The sequence below is a fragment of the Dendropsophus ebraccatus genome, chromosome 8, assembly GCF_027789765.1.
Source record: "Dendropsophus ebraccatus isolate aDenEbr1 chromosome 8, aDenEbr1.pat, whole genome shotgun sequence".
NCBI lineage: Eukaryota > Metazoa > Chordata > Amphibia > Anura > Hylidae > Dendropsophus > Dendropsophus ebraccatus.
Window position 1 is genome coordinate 11,625,840 of NC_091461.1, and position 21,578 is coordinate 11,647,417.

The following is a 21,578-nucleotide window of genomic DNA, read 5'->3' on the forward strand; positions in this document are numbered from 1 at the left end:
AATGATCTGAGAACGTGGAACGCTGCAGAACACAATGCAGCGAATGATCCTGAAGCTGATCACGGATAAAATCCATCAGAATACTGCCCCCTACTTTCTTCTCATGGAGAACGGGTCTGGACTAAGCATGATAGAAAAGGGGTAAAGGTTCTGGAGAGCATCCAGTCCAGTCCCATCTGGGGTTATCCAGTCTTCTAGAAATAGACTAAACAGCCATAATATTAAAACCACCTATCTAATATTGTATCTGACAGATCAGGCCGATTAGCCTTATAATGCGTCCCGTTGGGGCCTTGAGACATATCCCTGTGATGTGTCCTCTTTGAGCCCGGACCCCATATCCCTGTGATGTGTCCCCTCAGGGCCCAGACCCCATATCCCTGTAATGTGTCCCCTCAGAGCCCGTACCCCATAGCCCCCTGTAATGCGTCCCCTCAGAGCCCGGACCCCATAGTCCGCTGTGATGCGTCCCCTCAGAGCCCGGACCCCATAGCCCCCTGTAATGCGTCCCTTCAGAGCCCGTACCCCATAGTCCCCTGTGATGCGTCCCCTCAGAGCCCAGACCCCATATCCCTGTCATCTTGTCTTATTCCCATAGTGCATCCTGGTGCCATCTCTCCCCAGGTAAGTGACGCACACGCACCCAGCCATTCACATGATGGAGAATGTGACCCATCAGACCAGACTCCTTGTTCACTTGCTCCTTACTCCAGTCCTGATGCCCTTTGTAGATACTATCGGTGGTGGGCAGGGGGTCACATGGGCTCTGACCGGTCTATAGGACCCCATACACAACGAGCTGCCATGTCCTCTTTGATCTGACTCCTTTCTATCCTAGAAAGCTGGATGGATGTTTTCAGCACTTTGCTTTACAGCATCTCCTCTATGGGATCGGACCAGATGGGCCTTCACCCCTCACACATCATGACGCTGTCCCAGGTCCTTCTTAGACACTTTAGTACTGACCACTAAATAGCTGGGACCCCACAAAACCAGTCACTCTGGAGATGATCTGACCCCGGCATCACTGATTTTACTGTTAAAGGGATATTCGGCTCAAAAATAACCTTTCATATGTTGCTGCCCAAGAGGATAACATAACAGAGAGCATATTCTTACCTTTCCCCGCTTCCCCAGTCTCCTCCTATGTCATCTTCAGCTCCCCCGCTGAGCAATGTCGTCTTCACTTCTAAGATGGACTCCTCTGAGAGTGACAGCCTGCTCAGCTAATCAGAAGCCGCAACGAGAAGTCTACACTGTGTCATGTTATCCCTATGGGCAGCAACATATGAAAAGGGGTTTTTTTTAGCGGAATACCCCTTTAAGATGACTCCTTTTATACATGGGCATTCAGAGTAATGAAAGGCGCCAATTCCGGGAATCTCTGGGAGCCACACCGCTCGGACTCTCACAGATCAATGTTTTACGACCTGTGTTGATGTAGATCATCCGGATTGTGACTCCTTCCCTCCAGTTTTATGGACGCTGATGGTGGATTAATATCAGGGGGGTAAAGGTCATGTACTGTAGATGGGTTATCCGAGCCTGTGATGCCCCCAGGGTCCCTTAAAAGCCCTGACCTTGTACTGTATATCTCTGCCGCTGCCTAGAACACAGGTCTGTACTAGAAAATGATGGAAATCTCCCCAATATGATTTGTTTTAGGACCAATTCTATTAATATCAATGTAACATATATAGATCAATCATTGTCGCTTTGGGCAAATTATTTCAAGAAACTGATCACATTGGCCATAATGATCGATGATTCTCTAGAAAAAAGGTCCATTATTATTCTTCACATACAGTATATCCTATCATGCCATATCGTGCCTCCAAATACATCTATGTTATGTCTGTCATTTTTCCCATTGAATTAAACGCAATTGAAAAATGCTGCACAGGTCATGTGCCATAAAAAAAATAGCGCAAAGAAAAACCTAATGATATATAGTGTCTGTATAATACCGCCATCCGGTACATCCATTATAGTTCTGCACAGTGTGCATATAACTGAACCATAAGAACACTACTATAGTGCACATATGGCACCAACATAGTAATAGGTTGACATAGCTGTTCCATAATAACTAGAGATGAGCGAACCGAATTCGGGTTCGAGTCGATCTGAACCCAAACGTTCGGTATTTGATTAGCTGGGGCTGCTGAACTTGGATAAAGCTCTAAGGTTGTCTGGAAAACATAGATACAGCCAATGACTATATCCATGTTTTCCACATAGCCTTAGGGCTTTATCCAACCTCAGCAGCCGCCGCTAATCAAATGCCGAAAATTCGGGTTCGGATGGACTCCAGCATGCTCGAGGTTCGCTCATCTCTAATAATACCGTATTGCTACAAAATGCTCATATAATACTGTAATATAGTGTCCATATAGCACTAGTATATAGTGTATTTATAATAATGCTACAAAGTGTTCATATCACTGCTCTATAATTGCATTGCGATGCAGTGCTCAGACTACATGGTGCACATAGTTCAGTATATACGGTAGTATATTTAATACCGACATAGTAATAGTACTATATAGTGTACACATAACTGTTACAACACTGTGACATAATGCTATATTGTGCCTATAGTAGTGCTCATATAGTATTGCCACATAATATATATATATATATATATATATAAATATAATGTTCTATAATAATACTGCTATGTCGTGCTTAAATAGTAATAATAATGCTATATAGTGCCCATATAATGGAGTCATAGGGTGCTTATATTATAGTGCCATACAGTGTACATATAACTGTTCCATAATGACACTGCTATGTCGGTCTCAAATAATAATGCTTTATAGTGCCTTTATAATACTGTCATAGGCAATGTTCACACAACGTCTTTTCAGCTCCATTTAAAATGACGTCCGTTATTTTGAGTCTAAAATAACGGCCTTCATTTAGCAGCCTGGCCTCCCCTGACGGCTGTTGGCACATTATTTTAGTTTGGGTTACTAAATTGCCCTTTGGTTGTGTCCTAATTGAAAAGTCCATTGAATATAATAGTAAAAACGGAGAAAGAACGGTGATAAAAGAAAAACTGTGTGTGAACAATTAATAAAAACGTCCGCTGTTTGCAAAAGACGTCCGACAATAATGATCATGTTCATTATTTGGACGTCCACGGTAAAATGTCCGTTATTCAATACATTTTGTGCACTGAACGTCCGTCTTCCCATTGACTTCAATGCACTGCCATTGCAGTCAATTTAATTGCGTCAAAAACAGACTTTTTTTTAGTGTACATATAACTGTTCCATAATAACACTGCTATGTGGTGCTTAACTAATAATGCCATGTAGTGTCTATATAATACTGCCATAGAATGCTTATATGATAGTGCTGTATAGTGCCTATATAATACTGCCATAGAAGGCCTATATGAGAATGCCGTATAGTGCCTACATAATACTGCTCTAGAATGCCTACATGATAATTCCATATAGTGTGCATATACACTGCTATGTTGTACTTATATGATAGTGCCGTATAGTGCCTATATAAAACTGCCATAGAATGCTTATATTTTTGTGCTGTATAGTGCCTGCCTATATAGTACTGCCATAGAATGGCTATATGATAGTGCCGTATAGTGCCTATATAATACTGTCATAGAATGCTTATATAATAGTGCCGTATAGTGCCTATATAATACTGTCATAGAATGCTTATATAATAGTGCCGTATAGTGTGAATATACATTGTTAAATTGTGCTCAAACAACCATACTTTATGATTTACAGTGCCATTGAGTGCTTATGTAATAGTACAATATACCTCACACCAAAATAATACTGCTATGTCATGCTCAAATAATAATGCCTTATAGTTTCCATATAATACTGCTTATATAATAGTGCAGGATCGTGTACACACCAAATAACACTGCAATATTACTGCTTATATAATAGTGCTGGATCGTGTACACACTATATAACACTGCTATATAATACTGCAGGATAGTGTACACACCATATAACACTGCTATATAATACTGCAGGATAGTGTACACACTATATAACACTGCTATATAATACTGCAGGATAGTGTACACACCATATAACACTGCTATATAATACTGCAGGATAGTGTACACCAGTGGCGTCGCTAGGCAGTTTTATCCGGGGCTCCTGCCCCGGATAAAATACCTGCTGCCCCGAATGTTTTCTGCCCCTGCATCTCCTTTAGACTGTCAGTGAGTGAGTGCACTCACACTGACTCTGACTGTCCCGTGCAGTCAGAGTCAGTGTGTGCCGGTGCAAGCTGTTATCTGACTGGGCCCTGGTTCAGGCACTTACCCAGTCAGATGCCAGCCAGTGCGGGCACACTGCACACTGAATGTGACTGTCCTGGCCCCGCAGCAGGATGTGCAGCAGTCAGTGAGTGCAAGCTGTCATCTGATGGGGCTCTTACCTTACCCAGTCAGATGACAGCCAGTGCGGGGCCCCTGCTCCTGGAGAGGCCCAGTAGGCTGCCTCATGCTGTAGTCTGGGATCCTGCTCCCTCCACATAATATGTTTCCTGCTCTCCTCTGCTGTCGGGAGGAGGGGGAGGGGCGGGAGGACACAGGAGAGCCGGGGCCGTGAGGAAGAGGGAGGCTGGACAGGAGCTGAGGACAACCTGATAAAAAGTAAGTGTGTATGTGAGTGTGTGTGCCTGCCTGTCCGTGTATGAGAACTGTGGATGTCTCTATGCAGTGTGCAAGTGTATGTGTGTAAAGTGTGCTTATGTATGTAAGGTGCACAGTGTGTGTATTAAACGTGTATGAATGCATGTACAGTATATGATATATGAGCAGTAAGTGTATGCATGTACAGTATATGATATATGAGCAGTAAGTGTATGCATGTACAGTATATGATATATGAGCAGTAAGTGTATGCATGTACAGTATATGATATATGAGCAGTAAGTGTATGCATGTACAGTATATGATATATGAGCAGTAAGTGTATGCATGTACAGTGTGTGCATATGGTGTATGCATATGTGTACAGTATGTGCATGTGATATATGTGCAGTATGTGTATATGATGTATGTATATGGTGTATGTGTGTATATGATGTATAGATGTACAGTGTTGATGTACAGTGTTGGTGTATATGATATATGTATAAGGTGTATGCATGTATAGTATGTGTGTAAGTATGTGATGTATGTGCAGTGTGTTTAGTGTGTCTGTGTATGCATATGGGGTGTATATGATGTATACACAGGGGGACTACCAGCAGGGGATATTAAACCACCTTTGATGGCGGCCGGATGGGGGTGGCCGCTAGGTGAGGTAATGTGTATGTGTGGAGGATGGCCGCCAAATGAGGTAGAGTGTGTGTGTGTGTGGGGGGGGGGGGGGGGTCAGCCAGGTGGGGTAGTGTATGTGTATGGGTCAGGTGGGGTAGTGTGTGTGTGGGTCAGGTGGGGTAGTGTGTGTGTGTGGGTCAGGTGGGGTAGTGTGTGTGTGTGTGTATGGGTCAGGTGGGGTAGTGTGTGTGTGTGTATGGGTCAGGTGGGGTAGTGTGTGTGTGTGTGTGTATGGGTCAGGTGGGGTAGTGTGTGTGTGTGTGTGTATGGGTCAGGTGGGGTAGTGTGTGTGTGTGTGTATGGGTCAGGTGGGGTAGTGTGTGTGTGTGTGTATGGGTCAGGTGGGGTAGTGTTTGTGTGTGTGTATGGGTCAGGTGGGGTAGTGTGTGTGTGTGTGTGTATGGGTCAGGTGGGCTAGTGTGTGTGTGTGTATGGGTCAGGTGGGCTAGTGTGTGTGTGTGTATGGGTCAAGTGGGGTAGTGTGTGTGTGTGTATGGGTCAGGTGGGGTAGTGTGTGTGTGTATGGGTCAGGTGGGGTAGTGTGTGTGTGTATGGGTCAGGTGGGGTAGTGTGTGTGTATGGGTCAGGTGGGGTAGTGTGTGTGTATGGGTCAGGTGGGGTAGTGTGTGTGTATGGGTCAGGTGGGGTAGTGTGTGTGTATGGGTCAGGTGGGGTAGTGTGTGTGTATGGGTCAGGTGGGGTAGTGTGTGTGTATGGGTCAGGTGGGGTAGTGTGTGTGTATGGGTCAGGTGGGGTAGTGTGTGTGTATGGGTCAGGTGGGGTAGTGTGTGTGTATGGGTTAGGTGGGGGTAGTGTGTGTGTGTTGGGGGGGGGTTACTGCAGGCAGAGAGGGGGAAATATATTACTATAGTGGATACAGCAGATGCATTATTACTATATAGGGGAAAAAAGCAGGGGACATTATTACTATGGAGGGACACAGCAAGAAAATCTTCTTAGAAATGCTTTTACTTGGCAATTTTTCACCACTGGGGTGTACTGCGACTGGTGACAGTGACCCTGACAGGAGCTCAGGCCAGGTGGCTGCCTCTTTCTGTTTAGCCACAGTTGTTATGAGTGGCAGCAATAGAGCTGGGCTAATAGAGCGGTCATTGAGGTTACTAACTTCTGCACTGGGCTCCTTCGCTAACCATTTATGACGACACTCAGAGGGCCCGGGCCCCGGATGTTTTAGGACCCTAGCAACGCCCCTGGTGTACACACCATATAACACTGCTATATAGTACTTGAATAATAATAGATTGATACTTCCTTAGAGCTGGAGTTTCCCAGGTATCAGGTGGCAGACTTCCCGGTACAATCCCCCCATATTCCCACCCTCTCATTCCCTCTGATGCCATTTTGGTCCGATGTTATAATAGTTTTCATTAAAAAAAACTATAGAAAAAAATATAAAAAAAAAATAAAAATCAAAAAAGTAGTTTATCCAAAAAGTCATTTTTAAATCTTTCAATCCATATCCCCCCTCGACCGCTTCTCTTCTTCTCCTTCTTAATGTTCTCCGGAGCCAAAAAATATTTTCAATCACTTAGAGCTCGATAGCGTGACCGACGTGATGTCTAATCGCCGCTCTTAAGTTTTTACCAGGGAACGTCATTGAACATTTTATTGAAAAAAAAGTAAAAAATTGTGTTGGGCGCCTCCAAGTTTCTTTGTATACGGCATTGGGGGGGGGGGGGGGGGGGGATTAATCGGATTCAGCGGCTTTGCCTGAGCAGAACAAGTGAGATTACTGCTTTAGAAATGTCATTTGCACCAAGAATAGTAAAAACCGTCAGCGGCTCGTAATGAAGTAATTTAAATACCGGCGAGTCTTACAAACATTTGATAAAACTGTGTCTCTCTCCGGCGTAATGTTATATATCCGGGAGGTTAGCCTGGGGGGCGCCGCAGCTCTCGCATTAACACATGATTTTATTCACAAAAGAACTCCCATTAATGATTTTCTAATAAAAGTTTGCTTTTTGGACTCTGGCTAATACCTCGCGTGGTTAATACGGTCGGATTCTTTCTGGCATTGAATTATACGCTTCAGTCGGAGACGACGGACTCTGCGAAGAAATTTTAATAAAGCAGTTATGAGTTTGAGAGAAAATCGATGGGTTATAAATAGGAGCATAAAATCGCCGTCACTTCAAAAAGTCTCCTGTACCTTCTAACTTTTTAAAAGATTTTTGACTCTTTTATTTTTATATTTTGGTCTATTGGGTTATATTATTTATTATTTTATTTAGAATGTTAAAAAAAAAAAAAAAAAATATATATATATATATATATATATATATATATATATATATATATATAAAACTTTTCACATTGAAATAATTTTCTTCAGGAACAGAACCCTTGAGTTCTTAGGCTATGTTCACACCTATTTTCGTACGTCCATTGTTGCAATCATCTGTACTTTGTACAAAAAGATACGTTGCCTAGTCATCTATAGAATCCCGGCCAGAGCGTATACACATAGTATACGCTCCGGCCGGGATCTCTCGCAGCGCCGTAGAAAACTGACATGTCAGTTTTCTGTGGCCGCTATTCAGTGAATAGCGGCCGCAGAAAACCCTGTCAGTGCACACTATGGAGCGAGCGGCTCCGGCCGCACGCTCCATAGTTTGAAGTGGGGAGTTCTGATGCAGGCGCGCACTGATGGCCCTAAAGATCGTCCGGCCGGGATTATCTTTTCAGAGATCGGCCGTTCCGTGACCCGGCTGGGTCATGGAACTGCCAGTCTCTTACTACATGTGAACATAACCTTAAAGGAAATGTGTCATCAGATTTTCCTATTGTAGATATTTTTAGGATTTTTGGTGATTTTTGGTAATTTCAAGAGATGAGCAAGAGAGCAAATACTTTTCAGTACTCGAATGCTCGACATGAGTAACAAGCCCTATTGAAAACAATGGGAGACTTTAGTATTTAACCAGGTGCCCCCCACTCAGCAGAGCAGAGGGTACTTAGTTAATAAAAAAAAGAGAGTCTGGCCTACGGACCAGACTGTACTCTGTTGGTGGGGAGGGGAGCAGGGACATTATACTTACCACTCTGGTTTTCTATCTGTCTTCACTATTGCTGCTCGGCCAACCAGCACCGCTGACCCAGCTGCAGCCGCTGATTGGCTACTAGACACCCCCCTCCCCCCCTGCCATGGGGATTTACTGTACCTGTCATGATCAGATCTTCAGGATCAGTGGAGAGATCCTCTGCTAATCCAGAAGGTTGGGTCTCCATGGATTCATCAGGCAATAATGAATTATTGTCTAATTGTGTCTCCTCCATATCAGTGGAGACCCGACTTTCCAGATTAGTAGAGGATCTCTCCGCTTTTCTGGAAGGTCCGATCATAACGGGTACCTTTTAAAGTTTATTATGCACACCTGGCTTTCAAAAAGTTTTTCGTTAAGAAGCACCCTAGCAGTACTCTCTCTGGTATGGAGTTTTTTTGAGTAGCCCGATACTCGAGCGAATGCTATACTTGATAGAGCATGCTCACTCATCTCTAGTAATTTCTAATAATCTTAAAATTTTCATTCACATGGCTAAGCCTAAAACTAGGCTGAGACTTTCTGATCTCTCATAATGAAGTGGACTAGTTCCTGGGATTGTCTCTAGCTCTGGGCAGGCACATAGGTTCAAAGAGCACAATCTGGCAGAAATTTTAAAATTTTTAAAGTTTTCAAATTTTTAAAGTTTTTCAAAATCTTGCAATTAATAAGATTTACATATTTTAAGGATTCCGTAGAATTTGTAAAGATGACCAGATCTTCAGATATCATTATAAAGGGCCATAATCTCTTGATCTTCCCAATTTACATCAGAAGCTAAAACTAGGTTCAAGCATGAATTGTTTAGCAATTTTAATAGGATTCTATTGGTTGCTTTTGAAAACAACTATGATTTAGCTCCTCCCACTTGTCAGATCCTCCCACTATGAACTAGGCACTTATTGGATGACTGAAAACCAGAAATATATTGGTATTCATAACAGAATTTGTTTGTCAGAGAAATATTACAAGATATATGAAAGAACAAAGACTGTGCAGCCACGTTGGACCCCCAGGCCTATCGTAGCGGGTGGACTTTGATCTTTCCACTTTGTACAGTTGTCCACAAGTATCAAAGTCAGCTTCCTAGAGTAAAGGAACGTAAGGAACGTGCCTGACAATATGTATTTGTTTGTATTCTGTATTCTTTTATTGGTATCACAATAGTCACATGATCAGAGTACAAACATTTCTCTATAACATAACCTGGAGATTTCCCCTCCTCCTCCTGCTGAGTAATCATGTACTTGTACGGCCAGTCAAGAGTAACTCGAGGATTGGGAGAACCTTACTACTGACACTAATCACTATAATTTTACAACTTTCAGGGTTATAATGCTGCATTTCTGTGCAAGAGAAGTATAACACTGCCAGTGTGTAGAAGATAACTACTATAATGCATTTTTTTTTTTTGCAAAAGACAGTAACTATAATACTGATCCTTGTGTACAAGAATATAACTACTATAATTCTATATAGAGAAAAAAAGACAAGATAACACATCCATATACTTATGACTGACCATCTGCTTCTATATTCTACTAACATCAGGAGTTAGTTACATTTAAAACAAAGTGCATAAGCCCACACACCGCTTTAAGGTTCCTAATTTGTGTGGGTAATACAGCTCCTGTATAAAAGAATATAAAAACTATAATACTGCTCCTGTATAAAAGAACATAAAAACTATAATACTGCTCCTGTATAAAAGAATATAACTACTATAATACTGCTCCTATATACAGGAATATAACTACTATAATACTGCCCCCTATATACAGGAATATAACTACTATAATACACGAACTGGAGAGAATGGAACGGCTGCACATCCCATCTATGGTGTGGAGTTAGCATAGGGACCCGTGTGGACCAGAGGACCTGCGCGGTGGTACACGGGGCAATATGGCTTGATCAATTCATATACAGACACTCTGGTGTTGATTTTTAATATAGGCCTAGCGGCATTAGTATCAGCCATAGATGGATGTGCAGCCGTTCCACTCTCTCCAGTTCGTGTTTCACAGTTCTCCCTCTCTGAACAGCTAGCACTCCTTTATAAGACCCACATGACCAAAATTAGCAGGATATGTCTGTGCTCACATGTCTGGACCCTAAGTCTTCCCCATTCTGTGAGAGCAGCAATGGTAAGTGTAATACCATATCCATACTTGTGTCGTTTGGGGGCAGCCTTCCCCGCCGGTGGTGCTGGCTGGGTTTTGGTGGGGCTTTTTGGGTCTGGTCCTGTGACATTGGGGTTGCAGGGCCGTTCCATGGCCTCCCCTCCCTGCATTTGCACGCTTTGCGGGGTTGGCGGTCGCTGACCGACACGGTGTGGAGTTAGCATAGGGACCCGTGTGGACCAGAGGACCTGCGCGGTGGTACACGGGGCAATATGGCTTGATCAATTCATATACAGACACTCTGGTGTTGATTTTTAATATAGGCCTAGCGGCATTAGTATCAGCCATAGATGGATGTGCAGCCGTTCCACTCTCTCCAGTTCGTGTTTCACAGTTCTCCCTCTCTGAACAGCTAGCACTCCTTTATAAGACCCACATGACCAAAATTAGCAGGATATGTCTGTGCTCACATGTCTGGACCCTAAGTCTTCCCCATTCTGTGAGAGCAGCAATGGTAAGTGTAATACCATATCCATACTTGTGTCGTTTGGGGGCAGCCTTCCCCGCCGGTGGTGCTGGCTGGGTTTTGGTGGGGCTTTTTGGGTCTGGTCCTGTGACATTGGGGTTGCAGGGCCGTTCCATGGCCTCCCCTCCCTGCATTTGCACGCTTTGCGGGGTTGGCGGTCGCTGACCGACACGGTGTGGAGTTAGCATAGGGACCCGTGTGGACCAGAGGACCTGCGCGGTGGTACACGGGGCAATATGGCTTGATCAATTCATATACAGACACTCTGGTGTTGATTTTTAATATAGGCCTAGCGGCATTAGTATCAGCCATAGATGGATGTGCAGCCGTTCCACTCTCTCCAGTTCGTGTTTCACAGTTCTCCCTCTCTGAACAGCTAGCACTCCTTTATAAGACCCACATGACCAAAATTAGCAGGATATGTCTGTGCTCACATGTCTGGACCCTAAGTCTTCCCCATTCTGTGAGAGCAGCAATGGTAAGTGTAATACCATATCCATACTTGTGTCGTTTGGGGGCAGCCTTCCCCGCCGGTGGTGCTGGCTGGGTTTTGGTGGGGCTTTTTGGGTCTGGTCCTGTGACATTGGGGTTGCAGGGCCGTTCCATGGCCTCCCCTCCCTGCATTTGCACGCTTTGCGGGGTTGGCGGTCGCTGACCGACACGGTGTGGAGTTAGCATAGGGACCCGTGTGGACCAGAGGACCTGCGCGGTGGTACACGGGGCAATATGGCTTGATCAATTCATATACAGACACTCTGGTGTTGATTTTTAATATAGGCCTAGCGGCATTAGTATCAGCCATAGATGGATGTGCAGCCGTTCCACTCTCTCCAGTTCGTGTTTCACAGTTCTCCCTCTCTGAACAGCTAGCACTCCTTTATAAGACCCACATGACCAAAATTAGCAGGATATGTCTGTGCTCACATGTCTGGACCCTAAGTCTTCCCCATTCTGTGAGAGCAGCAATGGTAAGTGTAATACCATATCCATACTTGTGTCGTTTGGGGGCAGCCTTCCCCGCCGGTGGTGCTGGCTGGGTTTTGGTGGGGCTTTTTGGGTCTGGTCCTGTGACATTGGGGTTGCAGGGCCGTTCCATGGCCTCCCCTCCCTGCATTTGCACGCTTTGCGGGGTTGGCGGTCGCTGACCGACACGGTGTGGAGTTAGCATAGGGACCCGTGTGGACCAGAGGACCTGCGCGGTGGTACACGGGGCAATATGGCTTGATCAATTCATATACAGACACTCTGGTGTTGATTTTTAATATAGGCCTAGCGGCATTAGTATCAGCCATAGATGGATGTGCAGCCGTTCCACTCTCTCCAGTTCGTGTTTCACAGTTCTCCCTCTCTGAACAGCTAGCACTCCTTTATAAGACCCACATGACCAAAATTAGCAGGATATGTCTGTGCTCACATGTCTGGACCCTAAGTCTTCCCCATTCTGTGAGAGCAGCAATGGTAAGTGTAATACCATATCCATACTTGTGTCGTTTGGGGGCAGCCTTCCCCGCCGGTGGTGCTGGCTGGGTTTTGGTGGGGCTTTTTGGGTCTGGTCCTGTGACATTGGGGTTGCAGGGCCGTTCCATGGCCTCCCCTCCCTGCATTTGCACGCTTTGCGGGGTTGGCGGTCGCTGACCGACACGGTGTGGAGTTAGCATAGGGACCCGTGTGGACCAGAGGACCTGCGCGGTGGTACACGGGGCAATATGGCTTGATCAATTCATATACAGACACTCTGGTGTTGATTTTTAATATAGGCCTAGCGGCATTAGTATCAGCCATAGATGGATGTGCAGCCGTTCCACTCTCTCCAGTTCGTATAACTACTATAATACTGCTCCTATATACAAGAATATAACTACTATAATACTGCTCCTATATACAGGAATATAACTACTATAATACTGCTCCTGTATAAAATAATATAACTAATATAATACTGCTCCTATATACACAAATATAACTACTATAATACTGCTCCTATATACAAGAATATAACTACTATAATATTGCTCCTATATACAAGGATATACCTACTATAATACTGCTCCTATATACAAGAATATAACTAATATAATACTGCCTCTTATATACAGGAATATAACTACTATAATACTGCTCTTATGTACAAGAATATACCTACTATAATACTGCTCCTATATATAAGAATATAACTACTATAATACTGCCCCTATATACAAGAATATAACTACTATAAAACTGATCCTATATTCAAGAATATAACTACTATAATACTGTTCCTATATACAAGAATATAACTACTATAATACTGCTCTTATGTACAAGAATATAACTACTATAATACTGCTCCTATATATAAGAATATAACTGCTATAATACTGATCCTATATACAAGAATATAACTGCTATAATACTGCTACTATATATAAGAATATAACTACTATAATACTGATCCTATATACAAGAATATAACTACTATAATACTGCTCCTATACATAAGAATATAACTACTATAATACTGCTCCTATATACAGGAATATAACTACTATAATACTGCCCCTATATACAGGAATATACTACTATAATACTGCTCCTATATACAAGATTATAACTACTATAATACTGCTCCCTATATACAGGAATAGAACTACTATAATACTGCTCCTATATACAAGAATATAACTACTATAATATTGCTCCTATATACAGGAATATAACTACTATAATACTGCTCTATATATACAGGAATATAACTACTATAATACTGTGCTTTATAGACCTTGCTGTCCTGTTAAACAGGTGGAAGAATTGCCATTTTCTGCCTGGATTTCTTCAGTAATATTTTGCTCCATTGATTGATTTTGCTGCTTTCTCGGCTCCTTACACACAATATACGGTAACATTTTGGCTGCTTGTAACGCTATTGTTCTTATGTTTTCAGGTCGACAGACTACGGGACGACTTACGAGAAGCTGAATGATAAAGTTGGATTAAAGACAATTCTGAGCTATCTTTATGTCTGCCCTACAAACAAGCGTAAGGTGAGACCATCCCTTAAATATCCGCTTATTTAGGACCGCTTTGCTTGAATAACCTCTCGGCTCCCGCAGTCTATTACTGTTGACACAAACCTTATGACTGCAGGGAAAAAAGGCGATAGAAAAACAAATGGACGTGGAGGCAATTCTCCCTGCGCCCGGCAGCCGCTGATGGAACGGCTCGTTAAGATTTCGGAAGCGGCTCCGTAAATAGATGTTTTTTGGAGGTTTCCACATTTACTCTGACACTCCATTACAGGGAAAATGGCCCTTAAGGTTTTCCTCCTCATCAAAATGTTACTTTGTCGTACTTTATTTTTTACGACTTTCGTTAAATCTAATGAGTTGTCTCTAAAAATGATGAGTCCCCCGCCCTTCCCCGTCTAACCATGCCGAACCTCTATGAGAGACCCTACCTTTAGGCTATGTTTCCAGTATGTCTTTTTGGCCGTCTTATGGCCATCTTTTAGGACAGCCGTCATTTTGAGGTCAAATATTGGCCGTTATTTAAAAACAATGGTCGTTATGTATATATAAAGACCGTTTTTTATTAAATACTTGTCGTTATTTGACTTTAAAAGGATTGCCGTCTTAAAAGATGGACAACAAAAGTCATAATGGGAACATAGCCTTAAAGGGGTTATCCAGCGCTACAAATACATGGCCACTTTTCCCCCTACTGTTGTCTCCAGTTCAGGTGCAGTTTGCAATTAAGCTCCATTTACTTCAATGGAACTGAGTTTCAAAACCCCACCCAAACTGGAGACAACAGTAGGGGGAAAGTGGCCATATTCTTGTAGCGCTGGATAACCCCTTTAAGGGGCTCTGTAGTCATCAGTGTACTTTCCAGTATCTGAGTCATCATTCATCTGTTGGTGTCCAGAGCCCATGTTGGCTCCGGCACAGCCGTCATCATTTCCTTTAACCGTACACTAAACAATGGAAGCCATCATTAAGCAGGTTGTGCTGATGCTGTTGGATTATTATTATTTTTTTTTTTTCTGCTCGTGTAAACTTCTATGACTATATGTGCCCATGATGTTAACGGGAATGTGTCACCTAAATTTTCTTTTCCTGATACCATTAATTTAAAATTTGTTCATTGTTATGGGGGCGGCCATCTTGCCTGGGCTGTTCTTAACAGCATTTAGTGACATGCTTTACTGTATAGACATTGGCTCATAGACATAGACGGCAACAGACAGACGCTTTCCCCTTGAGATGAATGTGACACATTACTGAGCGCGCTCTGTGACCTGTGAAGAGGTCAATCCACAGGGAGCTGCTATTTTCTCCTCTATCTACTTGTGTCACATGTCGCTGCAATGCTGTACAGATCACTTTACAGCAGCCTCCTCTTATCACTAATGACACAACAGGAAGTCTCAGCTTAGTTTTTGCCCTGGTGGTGAGAATGAAAACAGCAAGAACTCTTTTTTATTATAGATAGAAAATTGGAAAGTTATAAAAAAAAGTCACCAACAATTATACAATAGGTAATTTTTTCATGACACATTCCCTTTAAGGGACCCTCATGTCCAGTATATGTCGGCATATTTACTGTTCTTCCGATACCAAAAAGCTGTTTTACAAAAGAGAAACCATAGTCAGGAAGGCTGGCTGCTTCAGAAGATGCCATGTGATGTAGGACTATTATGTTGGGGGACCCTCATGTCTGACAACATGCGATTAATGGCAGATTTAAAAATTATAGTAATTAAAATGTTTATTATGTTTATTATAATTTTATTTATTTATGGACAATACAGAAATTGCTCAAAAAAAAAAAATCAAAAATTTAAAAACAATTTTTTGATAAGTTGTTATCCTAGTTGAATCCTAATATCTTTCAGTTGCAATCTCTTTGGAATTGGCTAGTCTCTGGGTGTCATCTTAAATTTACTGCAGGTCGCAGTCCCTCGGTCAGTTAGGGGTTCCCACTAGAAGGGTCTGACAGAGAAGGAGGGTAGTCAGGAAGGAAGCCATGGTCAAGATGGGGCAGGCCGGAGAACGGAACAACACTGGGGATAGAACCCTGACTAGAGCAAGAGATAATGCATAAACAAAGATTACAGAAGAAGCGGACATGGCGTCTAGGAACAAGACCTAGGTCAGGGTCATGGCATCTGAGATCATTTACAATGTGATTGTGCTAAATATTAACACGTTTCCTACAATTTTAGGAGACACTTGATCCCATAGAGACAGCAGTAGTATACAGATTTGGATAGGCAGGGGAGGAGTTTGTGGACAGCCAAGAGGGGTCTGGTAGGTGATGAGGCCATCTTGACGTTTACAGAAAGTCAGCTGACCCACAGCAGACCACTTCATCTGACACATTAAACACTTAGATTTTCTGTGGGTCAGGATGGTGATCACATGTCCCAATTAAAGTGATTAAATGGATGGATGCAGCTGTGCTAGAAAGGGACAGATGACACTGTAGGACTAGTAAATAAATAAATAAACAAATAAATATATACCAGAAAATGTACCCGGCGCTGCCTGGGTATAAAGTGTCAGTGTGTTAATTAGATTTGTTCTAAGGTGCCCAAGAGGCCAAGCTAAAGGTATTGTTTCATCTGAGATAATCAGTGGAATTAGTGTATACCTGTAGTGCATAGCTGGAGGGGTTCTGTATACCCACAATGTATAGTTTTTAGGGGTCTCGCATATCTGTAGTGCATAGTTGTGGGGGCTGTATACCTATAGTGTATAGTTGGGGGGTCCTGTATACCTGAAGTGTGTAGTTGGGGGGGGCTGTATACCTGTAGTGTATAGTTGAGGGAGGTCCTGTGTACCTGCAGTGTACAGTTGGTGAAGATCCTGTATACCTGTACTGTATAGTTCAAGGGTCCTGTATACCTGTAGTATATATTTGGTGCTGTATACGTGTAATGTATAGTTGGTGGAGATCTTGTATACCTGTAGTTTATAGTTTGAGGGTCCAGGATACCTGTAGTGTATAATTGGTGGAGGTCTTGTATACCTGTAGTATATAGTTTGGGGGCCTGTATACCTGTAGTGCATAGTTTGAGGGTCCTATATACCTGTAGTATATAGTTGGTGGAGTTCCTGTATACCTGTAGTATATAGCTTTGGGGTCCTGTATACCTGTAGTATAGAGTTGGTGAAGGTGCTGAATACCTTTAGTATAGAGTTGGTATAGGTCCTGTATACCTGTAGTGTATAGTTTTGAGGTCCTGTATACCTGTAGTGTATAGTTTGGGGTCCTATATACCTGTAGTATATAGTTAGTGGAGTTCCTGTATACCTGAAGTATATAGTTGGTGGAGGTCCTGTATATCTGTAGTGTATGGTTTTGGGGTCCTGTATACCTGTAGTGTAAAGTTTGGGGTCTTGTATACCTGTAGTATATAGTTGGTGGAGGTCCTGTATACCTGAAGTATATAGTTGGTGGAGGTCCTGTATACCTTTAGTGTATGGTTTTGGGGTCCTGTATACCTGTAGTGTAAAGTTTGGGGTCCTGTATACCTGTAGTATATAATTGGTGGAGGTCCCGTGCACCTGTAGTGTATAGTTTTGGGGTCCTGTATACCTGTAGTGTCCTGTATACCTGCAGGGTCGTATTTACCATTAGGCACCCATGGTCTGGTGCGTAGGGTAGCACCTTGCAGAGGGGCAGTACCCTCCCGTTCAGACTTGCCAGAAAATCTGGTGTCTTTTCAAGGGGGATATGGCTGTATTGGTCAGGTGTGGTATAGCGGTGTTATCCAGTCACAGTATGGCTGTATTGGTCAGGTCTGGTATGGCAGTGTTATTCAGTCACAGTGTATCGGTATTGGTCATGTTTGGTATGGCGGTGTTATCCAGTCACAGTATGGCGGTATTGGTCAGGTCTGGTATGGCAGTGTTATTCAGTCACAGTGTGTCGGTATTGGCCATATCTGGTATGGCGGTGTTATCCAGTCACAGTATGGCGGTATTGGTCAGGTCTGGTGTGGCGGTATTGGTCAGGTCTGGTATAGTGGTGTTATCCAGTCACAGTATGGCGGTATTGGTCAGGTGTGGTATGGCAGTGTTATCCAGTTACAGTATGGTGGTATTGGTCAGGTCTGGTATAGCAGTTTTTTCCAGTCATAGTTTGGTGGTATTAGTCAGGTGTGTTATGACTGTGTTACCCAGTCACAGTATGGTAGTATTGGTCAGGTCTGGTATGACAGTGTTATCCAGTCACAGTATGGCGATATTGGTCAGGTCTGGTATGACAGTGTTATCCAGTCACAGTATGACGGTATTGGTCAGGTCTGGTGTGGCGGTGTTCTCCAGTCACAGTGTGGCGGTATTGGTCAGGTCTGGTATAGTGGTGTTATCCAGTCACAGTATGGCGGTATTGGTCAGGTGTGGTATGGCAGTGTTATCCAGTCATAGTATGTCGGTATTGGTCAGGTCTGGTATAGCAGTTTTTTCCAGTCATAGTTTGGTGGTATTGGTCAGGTGTGGTATTGGTCCTGTATACATGTACTGTATAGATGGAGTAGGGGGTCCTGTATACATGTACTGTATAGATGGAGTAGGGGGTCCTGTATACATGTACTGTATAGATGGAGTAGGGGGTCTACCAGTTATTACTGTGGATGTTGTGAGGCAGCTTCCCTAGCAACCATTGCTCCCTGTGAAAATAAAAGCAGTAATCCTATTGGTTGCTAAGGCTCCAACTGCCGTGTCTGCTGCAGCTAATTATATCACCTGTGTTTGCAGTGAGGAGATTTTCCCATTCATCTCTATGGGGCGCTCTTTCCCCTCCCCCTCTCCTCCTGTACATCTGGCGGGGACGGGACCTTCGCTAAAACCTTCCCGGGCACCCAATGTATCTGTGTGCCAAATTTGGGGTCAAACGTTTCAGGCGTTTGGAAGTCTATTTGGGACAGACAGAAGGACAGACAGAAGGACAGACAGACAGACTTTCATTTTTATTATATATATATATATATATATATATATATATATATATATATATATGTATATATATATATATATATATGTGTGTGTGTGTGTGTGTGTGTGTGTGTGTGTGTGTGTGTGTGTGTGTGTGTATATATATATATATATATATATATATATATATATATACATATATATATATATATATATATATATATATATATATATATGCAAAAAATAAGCTAAAATAAAAGTGTAGTGCTTCTTTAAGATCAAGTTATTCAGCAGCTGAACTGTAGCAATGACTGGACCACCTTTTCCTCCACATGCCAGTTTTAGGCATGGGACCACCAAAGATTAGTGCCGGGTGGGTGATTATTACAGGTGCACTCCAGTATGGTCACAGTAACATACATATATTGTGAATCATACGGAGGCTCCTTCTACATAATGGTTCATGCCACCATATCCACACGCCAGTATCGGAGAGTTGGTACTTGTTTGCCCCCAACCTTTTTGGGTTGGACAATATGACCTGGTGTCTCTTCTTCTTATAATCATTGTTGGGCTATATTGTTATATAACCTGAAGCAAGGGTAAATCTGTGTTTCCTCCTGGTATCCACCCTATAGCATGTGTAATCTTTACCATCATTGGTCCATCCGCTGAGTTTCCTTCTCATACCTGACCTATAGCATGTGTAGTGGTTGCCTCTACTGTACTGTCATAGTGCTGCCCCCTATGTGTACCATCACTGGTCACTGTCACATGGCGCTGTATGAATACAATGCCGTCTGGTTCCCCAGGGGGCAACCTGAGTTTCCACCAGGTAACTGCCATATAGCATGTGCAATGGTTGCCTCTACTGTACAGTCATAGTGCTGCCCTCTATCTGTACCATCATGGGTCACTGTCACATGGTGCTGCATGAACACGACGCCATCTGGTGCTTGTCACATACATAACCTTGCTTCTAATAGGTTATCGAGCAACATTTCTGGTACAGGGGCTTCAAGGATAAAAATGTCAATGCCACAGAAAGGTAACAATATTATCCATCTTCTCATCTCCAGGACCCGTCCATGGCGCTCTCAACGTTCTTTAAGAATGCAGCATGACCTCTGCGCCGTAGGACGGTGATTTACAGCCGCACGACCCCGCAAAGTTGATTTACAAAATAGAAAAAAAAAAGGAATATGTTTGCAGCCGACACGTACTTGGCCTTTTACTACCCACGAACGCCGTATCCTCTAGCAAACAAAAAGCCGGGACGCAAGGACATTTTAAACAAATAAATTAAAGCACAGAACATTTGAAGCCGCACATTCAATCCACAAGGTAGAAGTATGGAGGGAAAAAAGTACATTTATTATTTGATGAGAACATTTGACAGGCCACTTATATCTTCTGCCTTGAGGTGTAAAGAGCTCAAATGCGGCGCAGTAAATTGTCCCTGTATTGGTTTACTAGAGAAGAACACACATTTGTGGCCATGACACTCAGCAGGTAGTGAAATACCAGACTATATCATATAACTGGTGGGAAAATGAGGATTCGGCCAAGGGCTCAATGTTTACTAATCCGGCAGGACCACCTACAGCCTTATCCGCAGGGCGCAGGGTCACTGGGGGGGGGGGGGGGAGGGGGGTATACTGACTGAGAGAAGCAGTGAAGGAATGAGGTTTAGCTTTCAGGCAATGCTTCACTGGAAAAGAGTATGCAAATCGGAATCCCGACTGGAAGGAAAAAAACATCTCATAGTCCTTTCTGTAAGGCAGTTGCCCATTGTCGGTTCAGAGCATGGTGCTGGTTGGCTGGAGAGGTGAACCTTACCGTTAGATATCTTAACCTGTGCGGTTCGCTCAAATCGTCCGACCATCTATTGTCTACTGTAACCTCAAACAGTTGTCATAGAGCTGAATTGGGTCCAAACATTGCAAAAATTTAAATTTTGTCCAAATCCAAATGCTTTGAGATCCATTTCAGATCCCTCACAAGTAGAAATGAGCAAACTTTTCAAAAGTTGGGTGGGAAAGGTTTGCCGAACTTCAAAGCAAAATTTGGGTTAGTCTGAATGGAACCTTAAACAAACAGCACTAACATCTGGTGTTTAGCTGTCTTAGTGCAGTTCAGAAAGTTCGCTCATCAATACTTACTTGTCCGTTCTCCCCCAATGTCCTCCTTCCCTGGTCTGCAGTGTCCCCTGCAGTGACAGGACAGTACCAATTAGTCCGAATCGAGAGTGACAGCCCGCTCCATCAACCGCTTGCTGTGGTGTTGTTTGTGATTGACTCAGCATGCTTGATGCAGCAGGAGACACGAGAGACCCATAGGAGAACACCGGGAGAGCACGGACAGGTGAGCATGCTCATTTCTTTTTTAATTGTGTGGCTGCCATCTTTATGAGTTTTTAACAAATTTGGGATCTTAATATTAGTTTGCTCAACTCTAACTACAAGTACACACCTGATTAATCCTTGGTCCAATGCATGTCTGCAAAAAGTCACCGATTTTTACGCAAACCAAGTTTTACTGATGTGCACCCTAATGATCAGGCAGGGGATGGGACAATGTGCGGAGGGGCGCGGCCTCCTCCCATGCCTAATTTATTAT

General features: G+C 43.2%; 1 protein-coding gene across 5 annotated transcripts in view; it reads left to right on the forward strand.

Annotated features, from left to right (window-relative positions):
• Nucleotides 1-21,578, forward strand: part of LOC138799057 (VPS10 domain-containing receptor SorCS1-like) — a 473,569-nt gene that overhangs the window by 207,887 nt on the left and 244,104 nt on the right. For all 5 annotated transcript variants that reach the window (XM_069979808.1, XM_069979809.1, XM_069979810.1 and 2 more), the window contains exon 3: nucleotides 13,964-14,063. In XM_069979808.1, coding sequence (XP_069835909.1) covers nucleotides 13,964-14,063 — 100 coding nt within the window. The remainder of the gene's footprint in view (nucleotides 1-13,963; nucleotides 14,064-21,578) is intronic.